The sequence below is a fragment of the Mugil cephalus genome, chromosome 17 (assembly GCF_022458985.1).
Source record: "Mugil cephalus isolate CIBA_MC_2020 chromosome 17, CIBA_Mcephalus_1.1, whole genome shotgun sequence".
Lineage (NCBI taxonomy): Eukaryota > Metazoa > Chordata > Actinopteri > Mugiliformes > Mugilidae > Mugil > Mugil cephalus.
In genome coordinates this window covers 4,847,651-4,871,529 of record NC_061786.1, presented here as the reverse complement: position 1 = coordinate 4,871,529, position 23,879 = coordinate 4,847,651, and the positions used below count along the sequence as shown (strand labels likewise).

General features: G+C 41.9%; 1 protein-coding gene across 6 annotated transcripts in view; it reads left to right on the top strand.

Annotated features, from left to right (window-relative positions):
- ralgapa1 (Ral GTPase activating protein catalytic subunit alpha 1) overlaps positions 1 to 23,879 on the top strand; it is a 60,787-nt gene that overhangs the window by 17,068 nt on the left and 19,840 nt on the right. For all 6 annotated transcript variants that reach the window (XM_047612038.1, XM_047612037.1, XM_047612041.1 and 3 more), the window contains 25 exons: positions 1,428 to 1,552; positions 1,630 to 1,864; positions 2,098 to 2,325; positions 2,444 to 2,614; positions 2,748 to 2,941; positions 3,024 to 3,122; positions 3,260 to 3,415; positions 4,662 to 4,790; positions 4,920 to 5,045; positions 5,796 to 5,854; positions 6,240 to 6,348; positions 8,134 to 8,244; positions 8,545 to 8,613; positions 8,724 to 8,861; positions 9,054 to 9,237; positions 10,151 to 10,269; positions 10,376 to 10,495; positions 11,308 to 11,950; positions 12,063 to 12,178; positions 13,615 to 13,739; positions 15,639 to 15,710; positions 15,869 to 15,992; positions 16,390 to 16,545; positions 21,916 to 22,074; positions 23,396 to 23,523. In XM_047612038.1, coding sequence (XP_047467994.1) covers positions 1,428 to 1,552; positions 1,630 to 1,864; positions 2,098 to 2,325; positions 2,444 to 2,614; positions 2,748 to 2,941; positions 3,024 to 3,122; positions 3,260 to 3,415; positions 4,662 to 4,790; positions 4,920 to 5,045; positions 5,796 to 5,854; positions 6,240 to 6,348; positions 8,134 to 8,244; positions 8,545 to 8,613; positions 8,724 to 8,861; positions 9,054 to 9,237; positions 10,151 to 10,269; positions 10,376 to 10,495; positions 11,308 to 11,950; positions 12,063 to 12,178; positions 13,615 to 13,739; positions 15,639 to 15,710; positions 15,869 to 15,992; positions 16,390 to 16,545; positions 21,916 to 22,074; positions 23,396 to 23,523 — 3,895 coding nt within the window. The remainder of the gene's footprint in view (positions 1 to 1,427; positions 1,553 to 1,629; positions 1,865 to 2,097; positions 2,326 to 2,443; positions 2,615 to 2,747; positions 2,942 to 3,023; positions 3,123 to 3,259; positions 3,416 to 4,661; positions 4,791 to 4,919; positions 5,046 to 5,795; positions 5,855 to 6,239; positions 6,349 to 8,133; positions 8,245 to 8,544; positions 8,614 to 8,723; positions 8,862 to 9,053; positions 9,238 to 10,150; positions 10,270 to 10,375; positions 10,496 to 11,307; positions 11,951 to 12,062; positions 12,179 to 13,614; positions 13,740 to 15,638; positions 15,711 to 15,868; positions 15,993 to 16,389; positions 16,546 to 21,915; positions 22,075 to 23,395; positions 23,524 to 23,879) is intronic.

Here is a 23,879-nt window from a genome sequence, read left to right as displayed (position 1 = left end):
TATAGAACCAAAACATCTACTCTGACGAAGTCCTGCTGGGAAATGCATTGTATATGTAGAAACTTCATTGTCTGCTCACTTGACCTTTTCAAGTCTCCATGTCATTGTAGACAAAGTCTGATCCTTGTTGCTCTTGGTTATGTCCTGGCAAATAACCATTACAGCAGAATAACGTAGCACTAGACACGAGTAGATGCATGATGTTTAGCATCTAGAGAAGAGACCATATCTGAGTAATGCATGTGGATGTGAGTATAAAATAGTTCATGCTAAGGAAGTAGACAAACTTGATTTGTCTGTAAATTTTACTCCCTCCATGCAGCAGCAAGATGCAGATACTTCTTGAGCAAATTATAGAGACAGAGAAGCATTTTATGACAGCGGAGGCAGGACAGACGATGTCCTGATCAGCATTTGAGCAAAGCTTTTTAGTTCTGTTGTGTGTGTATGTGCCTCTGTGTTTTAAATTCAGCTAGGTGGCAGCAAAGTAAACAGTTTCATCCTGCGTTCAGTAACCAAGGTTTATCGACTTAAATCTTAGTATTGAGCGAGGGGAAGAAACCGAACTCCTTCAACCCTGTCAGCCACAGGTTCAGGAATTAAAGATTAGCTGGTTAGCACTGATAGCAGTAGCTTTGCTCCCGTCTGACTTTGGGTTGATAGAAGTTCTCTGCTTTTAGAGTTTATAAACTCGCACTGGCCGCTCTCGTTGCATCCGAGCTAACAGAAATATAACCCGTAGTAACATAACTGCACTAATTTAGGCATCTGGTATGCTGCTTGTTTGGACCTAACAAGGTGATACTCTCTGTCGCTCCTTGTGCATGGTGTGAATTAATCCTGCATTGCTTTTCTGGTGGATTTCGATGTGCCTGCTGTTGTGGCTTTCTTTTTTTTTTTTTTAATTTATTTATTTTTCATTAGTCTTTTAAGAAACCCAATGCCTACAGTACACACACATCAGGACTGCTCTTACAATCCAGAGAAATGTTTCGTATGTGGGTATTGTGACATTTTAGTGTGACATGTAATCACTCATGAATCAGCAGCTGCACTTCAAATAATGGAGGCCTTTTAATTCAGGGGCGTCAGGCATGTTCCTGGAAATGAGAGGATCAGTTTATGATCAAAAACAAAATGTCACCATATCCCCAGTACAGTGTGCAAAGGATTAGTCATTAACGTAGGCCTGATTACATAATTAACTCAGTTTTCTGTCTTTTGAGCTGCGAGTGTGGGTAAGCATAAGATAGAATACTCCTTTATTTGTCCTACTTTGAGGGATTTCAGTCTCCTCCATATATTCGTCTACACCTCTACTGCCTCAGTGTTTATTTTCATCATTTCTGTGTGTATGCTCTTGTTCGTGTCTTTACTGTTATGATCTATCTGCTTGCTGGCGTCTTACTGTGTGTTTGTGTGTGTAGTTAACAAAGAGGAGGTGGTCCCGAAGGCGCGTCCAGTCTCCAGCGACGTAGGAAGCACCAACCCCAACTTCTCCGACCTCATGGACGAGTTTATCCAGGAGAGACTGAGGGCCAAAGGAACAGCGGTCAGTACAACTCGCGCGCATTTATGAATGAAGCGTCACAAACTACAGATGCTACAAACGTTCCGTTTGACGCTCAGGGTCGCCGTGGCAGCAGCCCAGGTAGCCTGGAGGTTCCCAGGGACCTGCCGGAGCTCCTGGAGGCTGGTCAGAGTCCTGGATCACGACCCTCGGATGATCTTCGTCCTATTGATGATCCGGGAGTTCCCTCCGAGTGGACGTCACCCGCCAGCGCCAGCGGCTCTGATGTCATCAGCTCCGACAGCCAATCGGACTCCTTTAATGCCTTTCAGTACTCTGCTGGCAAATTTGAAAGTAAGGAACAGTACACAGTATTTTTTATATATACTCCAAATGTGACCCTGCTGCACTCATTATTATCATTATTATTATTAGTAGTAGTAGTAGTAGTAGTAGTTTAATCTGTTTCTTCATCATGGTTTTCTTTTTTTTTAAGTTTGTAACTGTTATATATATATGGAAAACCAGGTTGTAAATAAGCACTGTGTCTGACTCTACATGGCCCTAATGAATGCTTTCTTCGTTAGATTTTTCTTTTAGTACAGAAACATGTGGAGGAGGAGGAGTTGGATCTGTAACTGGTGGAGGAGGAGGAGGAGGAGGTGGAGGTGGAGGAGGAGGAGGTCGGGGTAGTTCACTGGACCAGGATAGTCTAGGGGGAAGCATGGCCTGTGAAGAACACGAAGTAGCCAGTTTGACAACACTTCACCTGGACTCAGAGACCAGCAGCCTTAGCCACACTGTCACCGTTACTGGTATGTGCATTATTTCAAGAACCTTCTAAGTAGATTTATGTTGATATGAATTTATAGCATGTAGGTAGTGAAATATTTGCTCCTGTAAAAGGTGTGTTTGTCCGGCCTTCTTGTCTAGGATCTGAGAGTGCATCTCCCATGCATTCCCTCGGAGGATCCCGCTCCCAGACTCCCTCCCCTGCCACGCTGACCGCAGAACACACGGATCACACACACTCCCATTCACACACACACTTACAGCTGGACCAGAAACTCCACAACTCTGTCCTGCAGACCCCTGATGACCTGGGTATGCTCTAATTTCAACCTTCAAATAGCGTTTTCTCTGTTTATACAGAGTGCAGTATAGTCTTTAGGTCCAAACGTGTCTTAGCTTTTAATGGGAGACAGGAGTCATTGAGTATTTCTTTGATTCATTGTAGAAACAAGTGAGTTCCCCAATGAGGACTGCAGCGTGATGGCAGGTGGTTCTCTGACTGGATGGCACGCCGACGTCGCCACGGTAATGTGGCGGAGGATGCTGGGTATCCTGGGAGATGTGAACAGCATCAAGGACCCTGAGATCCACGCTCAGGTCTTTGATTACCTGTGTGAGCTGTGGCAAAACCTGGCCAAGGTGAGTACCGATACACGCAACTGAAACACAGCTATGGATCTCACTCGACTGTGAGTGTAAAAATGGATTTTTCTTTTTTCAGATCAGAGATAATCTGGGTATTTCTCTGGACAACCAGTCATCTCCCCCACCTCCTGTTCTGATCCCACCCCTGAGGATCCTCACCCCCTGGCTCTTCAAGGTAGGTGTGATTGAGAAATCACTGTAGGATTAATGCATGTGAGTGTGTGTGTTTCAGTGATGGTTGGAATTTTTTATTTGTTGTACAGACAAATGTGTTAACACACGTTTACATGTGTTTTTATTTTTTTTCTTAAGGCCACCATGTTGACGGAGCGTTACAAGCAGGGGAAGCTTCACGCCTACAAACTTATCTGCAGGATTATGAAGAGACGGCAAGACGTGTCCCCAAACACAGACTTTCTCACACACTTCTACAACATCATGCACCAGGGACTGCTGCACCAAGACCAGGTAGAGTTTGCATCCGTGTGAAAGTCTTATTTTATTTACTTAAATTACTTTATTAATCAATCCTATAACAACACAAAAAATCTGTAATGTATTTGAGTCAGCAATTTAGACAAAACCTATGATACATGGAAATTTAGAGTGTTTTAATATCTATTTTGTTTTGAAGACATTTTGTCACTCTTCCAAGTGGCTTCTTGGGTTCTGATACCCACTGATTCCCACTTGAAACTCACTTTACTAATGTCTGTTAAAAAAGGTTCAAAGTTCCTTTAATGTCACATTTGGGGAAAATAGTTCTGCACTAGAACACAAGGATATGAGACTGTACAATAAAATGATGCAAAATTCACCTGAAATTAGAGGATCCACTTCAGACGAATGTGTCAGTCTGGTTTAACAGGTGCCTGGTACCTGGATGACTGAGAAACTTCCCAGGCAAAGTTTGTTTGGTTGGGTCTGAATTGGTTGATGAGTTTATAACTTGGACTCATTGATTATCTGCGTCTGGGGCAGGAGCAAAAAATAAATAAAAATAATTACAGGAGAAATGTACTCTGGTATTGACTAGTGCATGTATCTCAGAGAAATAATGCTATTCAATTTAACATGGAGCAATGGCAAACTTGGTCTTTTCCCATAATTGTGGCAATTATCTGACCAGTATACCAGGCAAAACTAAACAAACAGGGTGTCAAATGCGCTGTGTGGAGTTGTCTTGAAAATACAAACTGCTCTAAACTTAACAGACTGAGCAGAACCAGGCTTGAAACCTGCACCTGGTAGTGGAGCATGGATCATGTTCCCACCACAAACAAACCACACGAGGTTTATTTAGGACAGACCAAGACTACTGACCAAGACCCGGTTATAAAATGCATCCTGTGTGTTCCCACATCAGCTGGTCACCTTAAAGCAGGTGTGGACACAACCAGGTCTCCTTTGAGATTGAGTCACTCAGACCACATTCAGACAAAGTATTTTTCTTGAACCGCACCAAACAGGATGGTGGTGAGACTGCTTTGTGTAATGTTCCAGTTTATATTGTGAGTTCGGTGTGGGTATCTGAGCCCCCACATTGTAGTTATTATGGTGCACACCCAGATTACTCTGGTCACACCTGCCCAAATGAACCGAACCAAGAGGTCAAACACATACGTCATGGACTCAGACAGGCTGGAGGCTTAAAAGCCATCTTGAGCCACAGATGTAAAATGTTATTTATTTAAATGCTTTGTCACTTCTACAGGACATCGTGAACACCATCATCAAACACTGCAGTCCCAGGTTCTTCAGTATCGGTCTACCTGGAGCCACCATGCTGATCCTGGACTTCATCATCGCAGCTTCTAGAGTCACCAACTGCTCGTCACTAAACGTAAGGCAAACAAACAGCCCTTACGCAGTGTTATCTACTATTATAAATCTCAGTAACAGTGTGACTAATTGTACAACACAACCCTGAGCTGATTTTCACTTTTTATTCCGTCCCCGTCTTCGTCCAAAGGCTCCAAGAGTTGAGGCCCAGATCCTTCTTGGATCTCTGGTGTGTTTTCCCAACTTGTACGGGGAGCTTCCAGCTCTCCACCCCACCACAGCAGATGTGGTACTCACCAAGTTCCCTGACGTCAAGGTAGATGAAAGCAAAAAAAAAAAAAAAAAAAAAAGTTTTTGTTTGTGGAGCTGAGAGAGGTCGTAGTAAACCACAGTGGAATTTAGAGGCACTCGCATGCAATACGATGAAATGGACGTCTGCTGATGTTAGATGTAAATATGTCTCCAGAAGACTAAAAATACAAACATACTGATATAAAGTACTGTTAAACAAACTTTGATCTCATGGTGTGTAAGCCGGGTCAGTCTAAACCTTGAATCGCATGTCTGCTGTCCATAGGGCATCTCAGACCAAACTAATAGGTTAATGTCTCATCAGTCATTCCTGTTACAGCTCCAGCCTACAGGAGTAATGCTGTTATTGTTGTTGTTGCTGTGTAAACAGCTAATGCCATGCGTGGCAGCACCTCACACCCGCTCACTGGTTTCTTACGAGGCAGGAACTTGTTTTGAATCACTAAGTGCTCATTAACTCTGACCGGAGGGACAAGACTAGTGAGTGTGTGAATGTGTCTCGGGCCGTCTGAAGTTCTACTGTGTTCATATTTAGTTCACCACACATGGGTGTAATATATTGGCCATAATGTAATTCCTTGAATCTGTTTTCTTATGACCTGACACAGTGTTTAAGCTCTTAGTCAGATACTACACAGGTGACTTTTTTCATGTGGGGCATGACAGACAGAACGGGTTGCACAGTCTCTTCACATTGACACAACATATTTCATCACATTAGGGGAAAGTGAAGTCTGTTTGCTTTGTCTTTTAGGAGCACATTATCAAAACCATCCTGACCTCTGCCAGGGACGAACCCTCCGCTCCTGCTAGGTAGGCTGCGTGTGTGTCTGTGTGTGTAAACGCCTTGAAAATGTGATGCAACTCACTCGTCTTTGTGAAACTCTGTTCTCTCAGAGGAGTTTGTTCAACTCTGCGGTCATTTATGACATTGTTTGAGGCTGTGTATGTGGAAATGTTGGATAGCCTTATTATTTTTAGTCATGGTTAATATATACACATATATACACACACACACACATATATATATATATACATATACATTTTTTTATTACATATTTTACATATTTTACTTGACTTCATGTTTTAATCCAAACGTGCCGAGTTCTTTCTCTGATTCTACTAAACTACATGAATGTGCATTCGCTTGTTTCTATTTGTGCATAACTGCTGGCTCACACTGACCTTGTTTTGTCAGGTGTGTGGCTCTGTGCAGTCTGGGTATCTGGCTGTGTGAGGAACTGGCTCACGGGACTCAACATCCACAGATTAAAGATGCTCTCAATGTCATCTGTGTCACCCTGAAGGTCAGTCACACCTCAGCTCTGTTTGAAAAGCTAATGTTCTGTCTACATTTGTAAAGTCCACCTACCCAGCTCCCAACAACAACAACACACATTTTCCCCTCATATCACTGGTTAACGTTATCATTAGTGTGGAGTGCTGGTTCTCAAACTTTGCCCGTGCACTGATGATCCAGTGAAGTAAGACCAAAGCAATGACTCTGAATCAAAGAGGCTTCTGACTGGCTGCTGCTACACTGGTCTGCACAACACAGAACATGCTTCTGAACATCTGTTCCTCTCATGTTTGATTCAGTAATTAAAAAAAATAAATAAAAAGTTCTATACTTCAGCTGCAATAATCTGTACATATAGAAACACATCTAATACATTTTTAGTCATATATTGCATAGATTTCTGTTCTTCTAAATAGTGCCACTGCACAAGTGTAACCTGAGAAATAATGTACTAAAGCACAAAGTCATCTGATTAACACCATTTTTTAGTCGCGGTTAAGTTAAGCATGAAGAAATACTGACTAAATAGTGAATGATTAGGTTGTAGTCGTGTAAAACACGGTGTTCTACAAGCAGCCGTGGTCTGACGAAGAACATATTTGGATATGATTGCGGGTGAAATTGCCTCAGATGGTATTGTCTGCTTTCAGACTGGGAGGCCTGTGGATCAAAATAAAACTGTCCAACATTCACCGTCTCATCTTTAGCCAAGTGGCTCGAGATGAACACACACACGCATACCTTTTCCACCTTGGAATCCCTAGCTCGTGTATCGGCAGCCAATGGCCCGCTAAGACACTATGGCAACACACACACGCACACACACACTTACATTCACTTACTCCTGGGAGCGAACCCTGGACTGTCAATATGTTTGGTCCTCCTTCAGATAGGACACTAATCCAGCGGGAATGCTGCAAGCTGTGTCTGCCTCACACACACATCATGTCCACTTTTGAATCTCTTGCCTTCGTAACAGCAGCCAGGAGTGTCAGCCACAGGCTCTGTGACATACACACACAATTATACACACAGTTGTGCACATATATTGTCATATTTCCATGCAGAGCCACTTCCTCCTGTTGTCCTGCTTCCCTTTCATCTGTAAGCATTTTCTGTTTGTAGGTGCTGATCCTTATTAGAACCTATTATCATTGTGATGTTAATATTATTTACACCTACCCAAGTGTTGAGAATAATCTGAATAATATGAATAATCATGAAGCCTGTTCGTTGCACAAAGTCAAAGACAAGATCTGAGGTGTCCTTTTTTACATTAAAGCAAATTCACCTCTATGAAGTCATGCCAATGACTGATGTAAAAGAAATGTAGAATATATTTTCATATTTACACTATTATTTGTTCTAATATATAGAGAAAACATGCTTTATCATAAACGTGGTTGTAATACAAATGCCATAGAATCTTTATACCCACTCTTCGACCAATTAATGTTGAGCTTAAGCTATTTAACACTAGACATGAGACCGTTCAAGATCTTGAGGTTAATGAATAATTTGACTCAAAAGTCACATACAGTTGCATTTATGTTCATTTCCTTCGTTTGCTGTTAGCACTTCAAGTTCGGTATGTTGCGTTTATGTTAAGTTGATGTGCAATTAGTTCAACAAGTGTTTAATAACTAGAGTTTTAGCAATTCTTCTAACCATTGTGGCAGATGGGTAAAGAGGAGGTGTGTGTACAGTTGGTGGTTTATATTGTGTTGGTTATCTCTGATTGTGACCTACAGAAACCGTCAATGAGCATTAATATGTGTGTTTCGTCTCCTAGTATCCTAATAAGAATGTAGCGCTGGTGGCGTCAGACATCCTTCACCTCCTGATCAGTCACGTGGATCATCTCCAAAAATTCCCCCCTGACACTCCAAAGAAGATTGTAGAGGTGAGACATTCAGTACTTTATAAGTCTGTACTTCTAATGTAATTTTTATATATTTTATATATTATAATATTTTTTTAAATTATTATTTTACATGTCTTCATCTACAGCCTCAAAGCTGGATCAGTGATGATTACTCAAATTATTTTCGCGGCATTAACCATTTTGCTAGCGACACACTAGCTCCTTTTTTTTTATTACGTTGCTAACTTAATGCTGATGATTGTTCTTACTGTCATTCATCTGCTTTCCTCTTGTGTTTAAACAGTTTTAACACGGTAAACAATGTCTGCTTTCTTTTAGATTTTAATCGCCACCATCACATACTTGCTGCCTGCTACCGAGTCCTCTCTTCATGAACTGGATAAGAGGGTAACACCTTTACAGCCATCTCTTGTTTTACTGGCTCTATTTTTTCTGTTCTGTTCATAGAGTGTAATGTTGTGCCTGCCTGTGTGTGTGTGTGTGTGTGTGTGTTGCAGCTGGTAGTTTCTCTCTTGCTGTGTCTGTTGGACTGGGTGATGGCTCTGCCTCCTAAGACTCTTCTTCAACCTGTCCAAACACGAAGCCCTCCAGAGAAGGACCAGCCCACCAAGACCCTGCTCAGCTGTATTTATAAGGTCTGCGTGGGTGTTTGTGTAATTATAACATGGCCACAGCCAAGACACACAATCCAAATACAGCCTCTTCTGGAAAAAAAAATATATTATTAACACTATCCTCTTCATCACTGCTTTTATTAGTATTATTACAGCGAGACTGAGGTCCTTCAATTTAACACAATTTCTTTCACATTTCAAAAATGTGTCCAGGTATTACATGGCTGTGTGTACGGAGCGCAGTCCTTCAGCAGTTCCAAGTATTACCCGCTGCAGCTGTCGGACCTGCTGAGTCCAGACTACGACCCGTTCCTGCCTTTGGAGAACCTCAGAGAACCAGAACCACTGCACAGCCCGGACTCGGAGCGCTCCAGCAAACTGCAGCCCGTCACCGAAGGTAACACCCGTAATCAGAAATACAGCGCCCAGCGCATCTCTCCGTTGAGTCGGTCTGCACACAAGCCCTCAAAATGTCTGTACAAAATGACCCAGAGCCGTCTGACAAACCGCTGCCAGTCTCTAAAGGCTGGAGCAGGTTGGTATGTGTATGTATGCACACCTGTCTGCATCCGTGTGAGAGTGTGGATTGTCCCCTGCTGTGGTCCACCAGGACTCCGTGACTAGTCTAATGAATGGAGCACCCTGATAGTCCATGCTTTCCTTCCCCTCTTTTCTCCTCTCCCCTCTTCTTCTCCTCACTTCTCCTCCGACATAATTTGCCGCTAACATTCCTTTCGCTTCTATTATTTTCCGCCGAATTCGTGTAATTTTATTATTCCGTCTCCCCCTCCGTTATTATGTCCTCCCTCTCGTCGAGGCCCCCTGAGGTTTAGGAAGTCATTGAGAATGTCTGATCAATACATATCTGTACTCTACCCACAGCCTGTCGATAAGAACTCGTTGGGAGGCGTGAGCGTGTCGCACTGTGTGTGTAATGACGTTGATTAGCAGAGATCTCCTGGCAGCACAGTGTGTGATGGCATCGGCTTCTTCCCAGCGAGGGGCAAACTATGTACAAGCTGAAATCTTTTCCTAGTTTTCCAGTAATTCCTTAAGTTTGGCTGCAACTTGAAACATAACAAACTAAAAAAAAAAACATTGTGGAAGTGCTAGTATAATACCTTGTTAAATTATCGTACCAGTAAAAACCTTCTAGGAGGTAACACTCACTGGTGCACGTGTGAGCGAATGAGTTCATGAATCGAGAAATAATTTCAGGTGGTAAAATATTACGCTTGCTTATCTGCTTCCTTGAATAATATACCTTTCACAATTTTTCATCTTCTTTTGTTTCCTTTTTGTCTCCGCAGTCCGTAGCCGTATTCAGCAGGGCTTGGTGTCCATCGCAGCCAGAACAGTAATTACCCACCTGGTCAACCACCTAGGACATTATCCCATGTCCGGAGGGCCCGCAACTCTGTCCAGTCAGGTAGTGTACTACTCTGTGTGGTCAGCAGAACAGTGTACATACATAGTGATGATGAGCTGTTCAAAGTGTGTGTTGCTAGTGTGACGCTATGTCCCACGCTTGGCAGGTGTGTGAAAACCAAGACAACCCGTTCTGTGAGAGTGCCGATCTTGGACCAGAACTTTTCCACTCACCAAACCTGCAGTTCCTGGTTCTGAACGGCTCCACGCTGCTCTCAGTGCTTCAGGTAACCTCTTCATAAATGTTGGCGCTTGGTTTTGATAAAGTCGTCACAGCCACGTTCCTGATCATTACAGACAGAACTCTTGCTGAATCGCCACTAGTTTGCCATTATCTTCACTTTAAGACTGCTGGATTCCATGCTAATATTTATGTGGCTTAGCAGTAGTTTACTTTATAATTCCTGCATAGCATGTGTGCTAACATTCCTGCAGCAAATCAGTGTTTATTTAAGTCAGTGATGCAGCTCTTATAAATACTAGATTCCCTAAACAGTTTGTTTTACATTAGATTCTCCTTATTGTGCTCTGACTCTATGGGATGGCATAACTTTTCAGATTTAATACAGAGTGCGGCAGTTCTTTTAGTGTCACATTTACAAAGTAAGAAAGTGGGTATGCTTATAAATACAAATATATGTATATATGTAAAAAGCCAGATATAATGATGATTATTTACACAAATGTTGACTGGGATAAAGTGATCGAGTAATGGCGTTTTCAAAGGTCAGTTTTCAAGATATATACAAATCTGGACATGTGACTGTAAGCATGTATGAGTTACTCATGTTACCAGGGTGAAACAGAACTGATCTGAAGCTTTTAACTGGAACTTCTTTCTTGAAAGTACTCAAGAAGAAGTCAAAATGTGTGAACCTTACTGGTATCTGAAAAAAACAAAAGCTGCATTTTAGGACGGTTTCAGTTCAGTTTGATCAGGTGTGATCAGAAGGTGCTGCGGCTCAGTATCAGGGTGATTTCTTCAGTATGTGGAGAAGTTAGTGTTTACCACTTGTCCCTTGTCTACTCTATTTTCCAGATCCGGTCAGAGTCCGGTGTACCGGGAGGTGGAATGACTGCCGGTTTGTCATCTGCTCCTGCTTGTGTTCGTGTCATCATCCGAGATGTGGCTGGAAAACACTCCTGGGACTCCGCCGTCCTCTACGGGCCTCCTCCATGTTCCCCGAACAGCCCGGCGCACACACTTCCGACACACACGCAGTCACCTCACAGTGCGAATCTTCATTTACGCACCCCACCAGGAGGTCCGCCAAAAAAGATGGGAGTGAAAAGAGACGATAGCGAGGAAGATGGGCAAGATGAGAAGGGGGAGGAGGAGGGAGGAAGAGCACTGGAGGGAGAGGGGCAAGAGCTGCAGGGAGAGGGAGAGGATGGAGAAACGGAGGGCCAAGCCAGCGAGGAGGAGAGGGAAGATCAGAGAGGAGGTGGAGATGAGGGAGAGGGGAAAGAGGAGGAGCAGGAGGAGGAGAATGATCATAGAATGGATGGGGAGGAGGACGGGGGGACTTCCGCCTTGGAACAGCTTCTGGCTCCGCCATTGGCTAAACGTGTTTGTCGGGAGGCGGTGCCGGCGTGGGATTCACTGAGAGACGGGGATGATTCTCTGGATGAAATGCTGCAGTACCTGGGATACTCCAGTCCTGAGTGTCTACAGAGAGCAGGTACGCCGTGTATTTCATGATCATTACATCTGTAGCATATACAGTAAATATACGAAAACTCTGAACGTCTGATTGTTTGGAGCTAACTTTGCCTCCTGATTGTTCCCTCCAGGCATGCCGCTCAACATCCCAGCCCCTCCTCCGGCATGCGTGTCAGAGAAGCAGGAGAACGATGTCATCAATGCCATCCTGAAACAGAGCGCTGCCGAGCGAGAGTTTGTCCTCCATGTGCGTGGTGCCCATATTCCCATGAGTAGAAACCATGCGGCTGTTCCCCGATAGAGTGTTCACTGGCCTAAAGGATCCTCACTAGTGCAATAACCGGTGTATACTAAGGCTAGAACCACGTAGCAAGATGTGTCACAGTATCATAATACTGTCAGACTCATTTTATTAACAAAATGAGCACAGTGATGACTCCAAAGGCCTTTATCCGGAAGATATTTATTCGCCTAAAAGCAAGGAAATTACAAGCAATTAACAATAAAATTAATAATGGATTACAGAGACTAGCGACATTAGTGGGTCATCACTTTTATATATATATATATATATATATATATATATATATATATGTATGTATATATATATATATATGTGTATATATATATATGTGTATATATATATGTATGTATATATATATATGTGTATATATATATGATGTATATATATATTGTATGTATATATATATGTGTATATATATATATGTGTGTATATATATATATATGTGTATGTATAAAATATATGTGTTGTATATATATATATGTGTGTGTATATATATGGTGTATATATATATGTGTTATATATATATGTGTATATTATATATATGTGTGTGTATATATATGCGTATATATATGTGTGTGTATATATATGTGTATATATATGTGTGTGTATATATATGTGTATATATATGTATGTGTGTATATATATGTATGTGTATATATATGTATGTATATATATATGTGTATATATATATATGTATGTATATATATGTGTGTGTATGTATATATATATATATATATATATGTATGTATATATATATATGTGTATATATATATATATGTAGTATATATATATATTATATATATATATATATATATATATATATATGTGTGTACGGTCACGAAACACGGTTTCACCCAGAGCGATGGTCAGTCTAAGTTTCCTGTACTCAGTAGGCCAATCATGAGGCCGCATTTTACACACCGACTCTGTCAGGTTCCCCACAATTGGTCGAGAGCCTCTTCAGTCGCAACATGTAATATTAGCAGAAGAGAAGTTAACAGTGCAGCTCACTCCCATCAGCCAACTACTGAGGCCGAAATGATGGTGTCCCTGCTACATTTAGCTACGTTTAAAGTTAAATCCTGGAACTTTAAAGTTAAATGAATATTTGAACCTGTGTATTACTCTAAATAGCTTAATATTGAATGCAAAATGATAATCATAATGTATATTTATAAATAGCACTAAGCCGAGTTTAATATAGAACACATATAGTAGGTAGGGGGTCCCTACCTAATCTTTCACCAGTTTGTGGGTCCTTGCCCTGAATAACGTTAAAGACCCCTGACTTAGAGTACTTAGTCGTAGTAGTAGTATTTATGTTGCATATTTTCATTGTGCAGTTTCTGCGCGTTAACTGAAACGAGCGTCTGTTTCAGAGAGGCGAGGAGTTGAACATGAGAGCAGTGCGGCAGCCTGAACCAGAGACCCAGACGCCACAGTCAGCTTTCTACTACTGCAGACTACTGATCAACATACTGGGACTGAACTCCTGGGAGAAGAGGTGAGACCAAGCACGCTGAGAGAGTTCAGATTAGATACGATCTTTCTGGAAAAAAAGATTACACTAAATATAGTCATACTTTAAACAAAAGTCATTCATTTTTTTCTTCATCCTTATCCTGGATAGATAGATTTTATTTTATTTTATTTATTTATTTTTTTTAATGTTTTGACTCCATTAAGATAACGTTGTATATTTTATCATGTAATGGTTTTTGCTCACATTATGTTCTAAAGTTAAAAAGGTATTTTTACCGCAGCTGTAAGACACAGTTTTTATGTGTTTCTGTGGCATATGTGGGACATTTTCAAAAAAAAAAAAAAAATTGTCCACATACTTGTTTTAATGCAAATGAGGGGGGGAAAAAAATCAAATTCATCCAAGTATTCTGTCCTCATTAGACCACGTTTTGCCATTCATGGGGCCCAGCATTTCATCTTCTCAATGACTCTGTGCTAAAATACACAATGTCAGGGTATCACTTTAAATGTGTCTGGCCGGCTAATGGACACTCATCGCTCTTTATACTTTATCCAGGGAATTACACTTTCTGCATTCAACCCGCACAATAGACTTTTTAACACACTGTGTGTGTGTGTGTGTGTGTGTGTGTGTGTGTGTGTGTGTGTGTGTGTGTGTGTGTGTGTGTGTGTGTGTGTGTGTGTGTGTGTGTGATAATGAGTATAGTGCTCTATTGATCAAACTCAACCCATTTGGAGTTAGAATAAAAGGCAGTAGGTGAAGAAAAGAATGATAGAGGGTGAAGTGGCAAATCAGAAAACATGATGAATAATAAGGCACGCGTACGTAGGTTTAGACTAAAAAACCAAAGAGACACGCAGTCAGAGAAGGTTAGTGAATATGCAAGGGGATAAAAGAAACGAGAAGAATCGAGAAACGTGGATGCTGGAGAAAGAAAAGAGGATAGAGAGTGTGAAAGAAAAGATTGTCTAATCATCTGTTATTGTGTCCTTATGTCTCTCCAGGTATTCATATGGGGCATTACAGACACTAAGATACTGACAGTCAGCCACGTGTGTGCGTGTGTGTGTGTCCCCTTTTATGCTTTTCCCTATAATCCAGGGTGTAAATGGAGTCTTTGAGAGCAGAGAATGAGGCCATTACCAAGTATCAGTTTAATAAAGAGCAAATTGCTGTCTCTCTCCCTCTCTTTATCTCCTGCTCTTTCTCCCCCCCCCCCCCCCCCCCCCCCCTCCTCTCTCTAAGAGTGAAAAGAATGACGTGTCATTATCAGTCCACTCCAACCTCCACTGCTCGAGTCTTGGTTTTATATCAGCGGTGCCGAGGTTGGGGACTAGTCTCCGGGACATTTTGAGCAACCCCTGGACGAGTTGTTCTGCGTGAAAGGCTTTTGTTTTCATTCAAAACAACAAGGCCCTTATCCTTTTCTGTTCGGACTCTGAAAGTGGTGATGACACAAGCTGCGGTCAATACGAGATCCTGATGTATTCTGTCATTTATGTTTCGGCAATAATAACACCTAGCTGTCTTGGTGAGGCCAGAGTTGAGGTCGCAGTCTGTTCCATACTCATGTGTTTCCTTCTAAAAGTGTTTTAAAACGAGAACGGTCTCAGTGTGGACCAAGATTATTTCTAAAACAGTGTAGAAAAACAAAATAAAACATATTAAAAAATGCACGACTCTCCCTGTAGGCTTGATAATGTTGCCAGGGACAAGACTGGTCGCTAATCGCGGGGATAATATCTTATTAATTGGCTCATTCTTAAATGCACAAGCATCTTAAAATATGAGACAAAGGCTTCGGTCACCAGTCCAGCAGGACATTTTTGAGTGACACTTGATTAATGACAAGCATCATCTCAATCTCTTTTAATGTGGCCTCTTTTTCACCACCACTTGTGCATCTGTGTCTCACAGGAGCAACTTTCATCTGCTGAGAAAGAATGAGAAGTTACTGAGAGAGCTGAAGAATCTGGACTCACGCCAATGGTGAGAAAATGGTGAAAGTCAAGCACCTCTTACCGGCATTCCTCCCTAATCTTTTCATTCAGCTTTTAGTCTGTTCATAGTTTGAGCAGGCTTAGTGGTGCTGCATTAGTGATTTGTTTCTCTGTGGGTCATCACTATTGTTGTTCATTCTCTTCCAGCCGAGAGACCCATAAAATTGCAGTATTTTACGTGGCTGAAGGCCAAGAAGACAAACACTCCATACTAACTAACACAGCAGGCAGCCAGGCGTATGAAGACTTTGTCTCTGGACTGGGCTGGGAGGTAAGAACACATCTATTCAGACACTCTACATTGTTTGTCTCCTTCAGGATTTAATAGTCTACATTTGCCTTGAATGGTTGTTAGAAATGGCCTATGTGGAAAAAGTCATTTATCATTTATAGATTAACTAATCAAATACTGCAACACTGGAGCCATTTCATAGTAGATCATCAGTAGATAATCTGATAATGGTCCAGACTGTACTACAGTACAGTGGATGAGGATTATGTTGTGGAAGTTTTCCTCACTCTCAAGCAGCTAAAACAAAAACCCATTGAACATCAACATCTCGATTCTTAATTAGTTTTTATTCTAGCCTTTAATCCTGTAAAATATTAGTTCCAAGTTCATATTTTAGTGGAGCTTGTTCATAACGGCGTGTGTCTGCAACCGTTAGGTGGACCTCACCACTCACTGTGGCTTCATGGGAGGCCTTCAGAGAAATCGCAGTACGGGACAGACCACACCTTACTACGCCACTTCCACGACTGAGGTCATCTACCACGTCTCCACCCGCATGCCCCACGACCAGGACCACAACCTCACCAAGAAGGTAACGCACTTCACACCATCTGACTGTCTGACTGGTGACGTTTTATCCAGAGGTGTTCACTGTGTTTTTTAAATGTGCCAGGCTCTCCACTGCGTTGCTTGGTGAGAGAAGGTGATTTCCTCTCTCCCTCCTTTTCCCACATGTGGCACTGCAGTTGAGCATGAGCGCACACAACAGTCATTACATTACTCATAGTCATTTCTTTCCACCTGTAGAAAACAGCTGGATGAAACTAATAGAGAGTTCATATTTTCGTCAATATCTCCACGTAGTTTTCCACAATTTGAAGTGGAACTGGTGCTTTGCTAGCGATGTCAGCTGGTAGCTTCCTTTTCTTCTGCTGTGGTTTAATGGCAGCCAAGGGCAGAATTAGTGCCACTGACTGTTTATTTTAAGGCTCTCAAAGTCTAGTGCGATGACTAGGGATATCACGATTACTCGATTTCACAATTAATCGCGATATTATGCGCTGCAATTAATTGATCGCAATGTTTCCTGAATACTGCAGAAAATATGATGCGGAAACCATAGTTAAGAGCAACTCAAATGGAACGAAAACAGAGCTACGCAACACCCACCCAGTGTTTCCTCTACATTCATTTAGGAGCGGCAGGTCGCCATTCTTAAATCCTAGTCGCCGCTCCTTCAAATCTTTTTGTTGACGCAAATAAACCACTGCCGCATGTCTCTCGTGACTACTAAGGTAAACAACAGATAACCATCTTGCTCAGTATAGATACTGAGCAAGATCTACCGGTTCTTAATCTACCGGTTACCACCGGTCACTTTGTAAACTTCCTCAAGTATCTTGATCCGCTGGACGGCACTCAGTTTATCAATACGATTATAATAAGAACGAGGTTATTATGACCCAGAAGTTTAACACCACATGTCATTTTCTGTTTTTATTTCCTCTTTTGAGCGCTGACATTCTCGCTACACACTGGTCTCATTACAATATCACATGATGGTGGTGACCGACACTACACGTTAAATTATCCAACGTTCCATCGAGTGGTTTTCTTTTTGCTCAGGTGTATGTGTGTACAAATACAAATGTTGGATCACATAATTAGCCATATAATTATATTTTGGCATCAAAAGATAGAAAAAAAGGAAACTTTAAGACCTTTAAGGAGTGTTCATGTGATTTTACATATGAACAGTTTGTGAAGTCAATCAACGCATAATAATCGTGATTATCGTAACATCGTGATAAATTCTCTGACAATTATCGTACTAAGGAAAACTGTAATCGTGACATCCCTAGCGATGACTGTATGCACCTGTCAGGCATAACATTATGACCACTGAGAGGAGAAATTAATAACATTGACCATCTTGTGACAGTTGAGTGTTCTGCTGGGAAACTTTTAGATCTGGCGTTCATTCATGTGGATGTTACTTAAACGTGTAGCACCGACCTAGACCAGACCAGCCACCCCCACCCCATAGCAGTGAGACTCCTTGATGGCAGCAGCCACCCCCAGCAGGATGCAGACACTCACACAGAAACACTCCAGGAACAACTTAAAAAACATTCTGTTAGCGCACACCTCAGGACCCCCTCGGGAAGGACTCTGATGAGTCCCAACTGTTTTGGAGGCGCAAGGGAGACCTGCACAATATTAAGCAGGTAGTCATAATGTTATGACAGGTCGGTGTATAGCTGTATAGGAAATGGAGCCTTTCAGTATTATTGCTTTATAGAACTTTATAGAAGCATATATAGAACTGCTTCAAATGTTTGACAAACACCATTAAGTTGTTAATCACAATATGTTTTTACGATGATTCGTTTCATGGTCGTGACAGTCTTATCTACGCCGCACCAGTGTTTCCAATAATTGTTAGAAGCAATCATGTCCGTGTTTGTGGGTTGTGTGCGGTGTGGGTTCGTATCAGTGTCTAGGCAGCCAGGTTTATTGTATGTGTGTGTTTGTGTGTGTGCGTGTGTGTGTGCGCACCTGTCAACCCTCAGGCACTGGTCGCTCTGCACATGGCCATAATGTCCCTTTAATCAGATCATACTTCCTGCTTCTCGGCCTATCACATCGCTTCAGGCTCCTGATTGGATTATCAGCGCCTGGTCCGACACCATCCATCTCCCTGATCAGCTGATGGCCCCATCTAACACGCATAGTCACATACGCACACACGCACGCGGCCCGACCATAAACCTGCTTAACTTGACACAAACACACATTCGCAAAGGGCTTTATTCACATGGTCTGCCTGCACAAATAATTGCGCCACTATAAATTCGTGTTAATGCTGGACAAAGGCACACTTACATATGCATATGTTAGCTAGTACACACACGGGCTTACACACGCATACAGACACAGTTCGGCAAACATGTCCACAAAGAGGTTATACTGACAAACGTGTCCGCACTGGCACACATTCATCATCAATCCTCCGGCCACACACACACACACACACATTCAGTATAGTCCTTTGCAGGGCGTTTGTCCAGCTCTCGCTCTTTGCTGTGTGTTGTGTTTCCTCTCATACCACACCTGCTCGAAACATGATTAAAGGATTAAGACCGCTATACACCAAGTGAGTGCAGCGTCAGGGATGACATCACTCTCATCTTTAGCATGGAAACATTTTTAAAATGGAGATAGCGTTCAGTAATGGTGATACATCAGACAATAAGACTCCGCTCTGCCTCGGGCTGTGTCACCTAATTGTTCTGACAACTAAAAATACTGCTTGAAGCCCATAACTCTCCCGTTCCAAATGCAGTAATGGAAGAGTTGTATCTTGCCGACACTTTGAATTGCTCAGGCGGAGGGAAGTGCCTCTTAAGGATTTATTTTAAGTAAAACCTATAAAATACATCAACTTAAGTCAATGCAGTGAGGTAAATTCAAGTGCTGTCATCATGGCTAGTGGCTAGTTTCTTTCAGACATGATGCGTCAGGTAATTTCCTGTTCTCAAATATGAATGCATTCAGCCTCGGGCAGGTTTTTAAATCTAAGAAGATACATCTTATTCATTGTTTTTTACATTCTTTTGAAAAGTACCACTATTTGCAATGCCACATCTCTTAGAAAATTCTAATAAGCATAAAAGTGCACATCCTTTTATAACTGCGTAAGCCTCAGGGCCTTGTGAAATGGTACGTACATGTCTTCATCGCAAGATATTGCGTAACTAGTCAGTTACAGTTGTTCTTAATTGGATCGATTAGTAGTATGTAGCTCTCTTTAGTGAAGGCGGTGATCATCAGCTGGAGAAAGTATTGCACAACAGTGATATTATCATGAGCATCCCCCCAAAAGCGATGAGAAAACTGAAGAACATGAAGAACATGACATACAGCTCCGAAACCCTTGTGACTCATCAGAGAATGAAGCTGGACTTTCTGAGGGCAGTGGCGTCATTAGACCCGTTTTATATATTATATATTCTTAAGCCCCCCTAAATAGTTTGGTGTTGTTTTATTAAAAAAAAAAAATCAATATAAAGTGGACAGCCTATCAGTTTAAGAGTAGAGAAAAAACAGACTGATAATAAATAGTGATAAATAACTACTATTAACTAATAAATAATTTCTCAGTCTTCGTTAGCTAAATTTTGTGCTTGCGCGCTACGTTCGCTCACATCATGTGCATCGCATTTGGGCTAAGCCCCCCCCGTCCTTAAAACCTAGTGACGCCTCTGTCTGAGGGTGTCCAGAGTGTTGTTAGTGGGGGTCTTTGGGTCCTATGGGTTGAGGGGAGGGGCCTCTGTGGATCATCCCACAGATATTTGGTCAGTTTGGGATCTAGTCAATTTAGAGGCCAGGTCAACACCTTGTGCTATTTTTTTGAGTTGTTCCCAAAGCGTGTGTGTCTGTGCCAGGCTACATCCTGCTGGGGGGGTGACTGCTGCCTTCAAGGAGGGTCATTGCTATGGGTTAGAGGTGTCTGGTCTGGTCTTGGTGGGTGCTACATTTCTAAGTAACATCCACATGAATACCAGCTACAAAAGTCTTCCAGCAGAACACTAAATTGTCACGAGATGGTTATTTATTTCACCTGTCAGTGGTTTTAATGTTGCGGCTGTTCTCTTACCTTTCTGGACAATGGGTCAGAGTAGAGAGATGACACCTGTCCAGTTCTCCCAAAGTCCAGATGAGACCAAGGTTGAAACGTTTAACCTAAAATTGTGAAAAGTATTTGTTAGTATTTGCAACACTTTGTGGCACTTTTCCTCAGTTGGAACTGGGGCATTGAAGGGGGAGAGAATCAGGAATGGCTCCAAGTACCACTCAGTTTTGTTTTGCTATAGAGCTGAAAATCAAGAGAGCATTGACCTTTCTACATGACAGTGATCCAAATCAACAAACGAAAGACTTCAGCAATTAAAGATTGGTGTTTTGGAATGGCCCAGCTGGAGCCCTGGATCCTGAATCCTCCGTGCACGCTGTGCAGAAAAAGAGGCTGAGATGTTTTTGCAAAGAAGTGTGGTAAAATATTCAGTGAGTGTAATAAAATCAAGCATGAGTTCAAGGGTGTAAACGCAATTAAGTAATTCTACTGAAATGTGTCACATCGGGTTTTCAGTGCCGATGCCAAACGTTGTCAGTTTTAAAATAGAGGTACAAACGTACCGATAGGATTTATCTCTTTCTACATTCGTAGTGTGTGTTCATTTGATACCGGTGTTGTGATTTTTTTTTTGTGAAACTCTGTGTCTTGATGAACTGTTTCATAAAACGGGGGCAGGCTTACGGGTTAACCATCATGTTAGTGCGAGACAAAACAAAGGGCACGTCTTTGAAAATCTTGACAAACTGACTGTCGTTAAACAAAAGGAAATGTCTTGAATGTGTTTGCCTCAGGGCCAAGGCCAAGACTGGCGTCCATCTGAAGGTGTGTAACAAAGCAGACAGCTAAAGAGACGTCTGTGTGTGGGGGTGGAGGTGGAGGTGGGGTGGGGTGTAGGGGGCTGTATTTTGGCAGACATCAAGGTTAATGACTAAGCTGTCACCAGCGCTGACTGTAGCCTGCTGAGTGAACGTGAACCACACACACACACACACACATCAGCACTCAGCGTCACACATGATCCCATCTGTCATCCAGCCCGTACTCCATCTTTCCAGGGCTTCACTCCGTCTTGTCCTCCGCTCTCCATCTTCGCACACTCACTCCATCACGCCCAGGGCCACCTACGCCACACACACACCCCCCGAGTTAAAAGCCTTGGGCTTATGATGGATACCGCTCATTTTTGTGAGACCCTCTTCGCACATGTGTGTGTGCTTTGTTGGTGTTGACTTTCGGCGAGTTTGTTTATTCTGCTGCGAATTGTTTGTTCAGATTCGATTCCACCATTAAGTTCCCTTCCTGTTTGTCCACACACCTCTCCAGCTGAGACACCTGGGCAATGACGAAGTCCACATCGTTTGGTCAGAACATTCCAGAGACTACCGGCGGGGGATCATACCCACCGAGTTTGGAGACGTGTTGATCATCATCTACCCCATGAAGAACCACATGTACTCCATCCATATACTCAAAAAACCAGAGGTAAAAGCCGCTTTTCTCTCGTGTTTTCCTGGAACAGCAGGACGTTTAAACTCGATATTAAAACCTTGGATATTAATTAATCCTCAGCTGGACTAATGCGTAATAAGCATCCATGTAACCTTTTGTGCAACTGTTTGTGGATAATTTTTGTTTGAGTGGAAATCTCCAGGATTGCCACGTTTACAGTCATCCCTGAACATTCAAGTGCTGATGTTCGGTTGATTATTGAGTTTTCCATCCACTTTAGTCCCATATGAAATATCTCAATAATAAGCGAATGTGTTTTCCTTGAACCTGACCACCGATATTCATGGGGCCCTGAAGATAAATCCTAATTTTTTTGGTGGTCTCTTAGCTTTTGGCACCACCATAAGAAAAGTTTCACTTACATAGGATCCAGAAAATTGACACTGCTACTGTTTTGATTTGATTTTAAAGGGTTAAAATTACAATTCTGCAGCCGGAGCGCCACTTTAGTTTTCGATGCATCTCAAGCAAAGAAAGTGTATTTATTTATCAGCTTTGGCTCATTGTCATTATTTTATCATTCGTTGTCATTTGATTTTCTTACGTCCAACGTAGACATTGTATTGATGACAGAGTCTTTACATCGCGTGGCCTTGCCTCGGAGAGCAGAGGAGCTGGGTGCGTCCGAGTGTTTTGATACATCATTTTATGATTCCTACCAGACCACACAGATATGCCTCCAGATTGACTAACAATCCTAGAGAGAGTCTTGCCCCAAGTCTTGCTGATCTGGTTAATGTATCAGTCTAAAACACACAGACATTAATACCACAGCACTGATGGCATAACTCTATTTCAAACAAGACCTAACACAATAAAATTCTGCTTTTTTCTATATGACATAGATACCACAGCACTAATAACATAATCATATTCTCCCTCATTCATTCTGCAAGGAAAAATATTGAATTATCATGAATCCAAAAACCAGTTAGATAAGATACTCTCTGTGTTGTTGTCCTGAAAGCACATGTATTCAGCCGTGGAGCGAATGGCTCAGAGACCTGGTCTACAAATAAACTCAATAAAAGACCCGGCATTATTCTCTTTGGTGGATTCCACAAGCAAAGTATTGAATTAGATCAGAAAGCCATAGCCTGAATCAAATATTGTATCATTAAAAAAAAATCTGTTGTGTCAATCACTACTTGTCAGACTTCACTAAAACACAGTTGTTCCCACAGAGTATTCTGTTTCGTGACATGTGATGTCTTCTTTGAAATACTTCTTAAGTGAATGAAGAAATAATTAGTGATTTCTTTACTCAGACTCGTCCCTCTTCTGTCCTCTGCAGGTGCCGTTCTTTGGTCCCCTGTTCGACGGCGCCATAGTGGACATGAAGATCCTACCCACCATGGTTAGAGCCACGGCTATAAATGCCAGCCGAGCTCTCAAATCCCTCATACCTCTGTACCAGAACTTGTATCCTTTGAAACTTTTAGTAAACTATGAAAAGTCTGCATCAGAAGCCGAAGGTAGGTCGCTTAAATCCCTTTTCTTTCAAACCTTTTTTCTTTTTTGTTGTTTTTATGGTTTTTGTAGCAAAAGCAACTCACAATTCACAGCACAAAAAGAGCAGTTTAAGATCAGACACGTTACAGTTCATTGGTTATCTAAAGGCTTGATTTAAATATGTAAGTAATAAAGTTTAGACATGCAGCTGCACTGAGTTCACAATCAGAATACCGTGGACATTATTGTAGCTAAAGTAAACAGTACCGTGCACATTTTTATTTAAAATTTAAATCATGCAGTACCTTCAGGGTGCTGTCTGATAG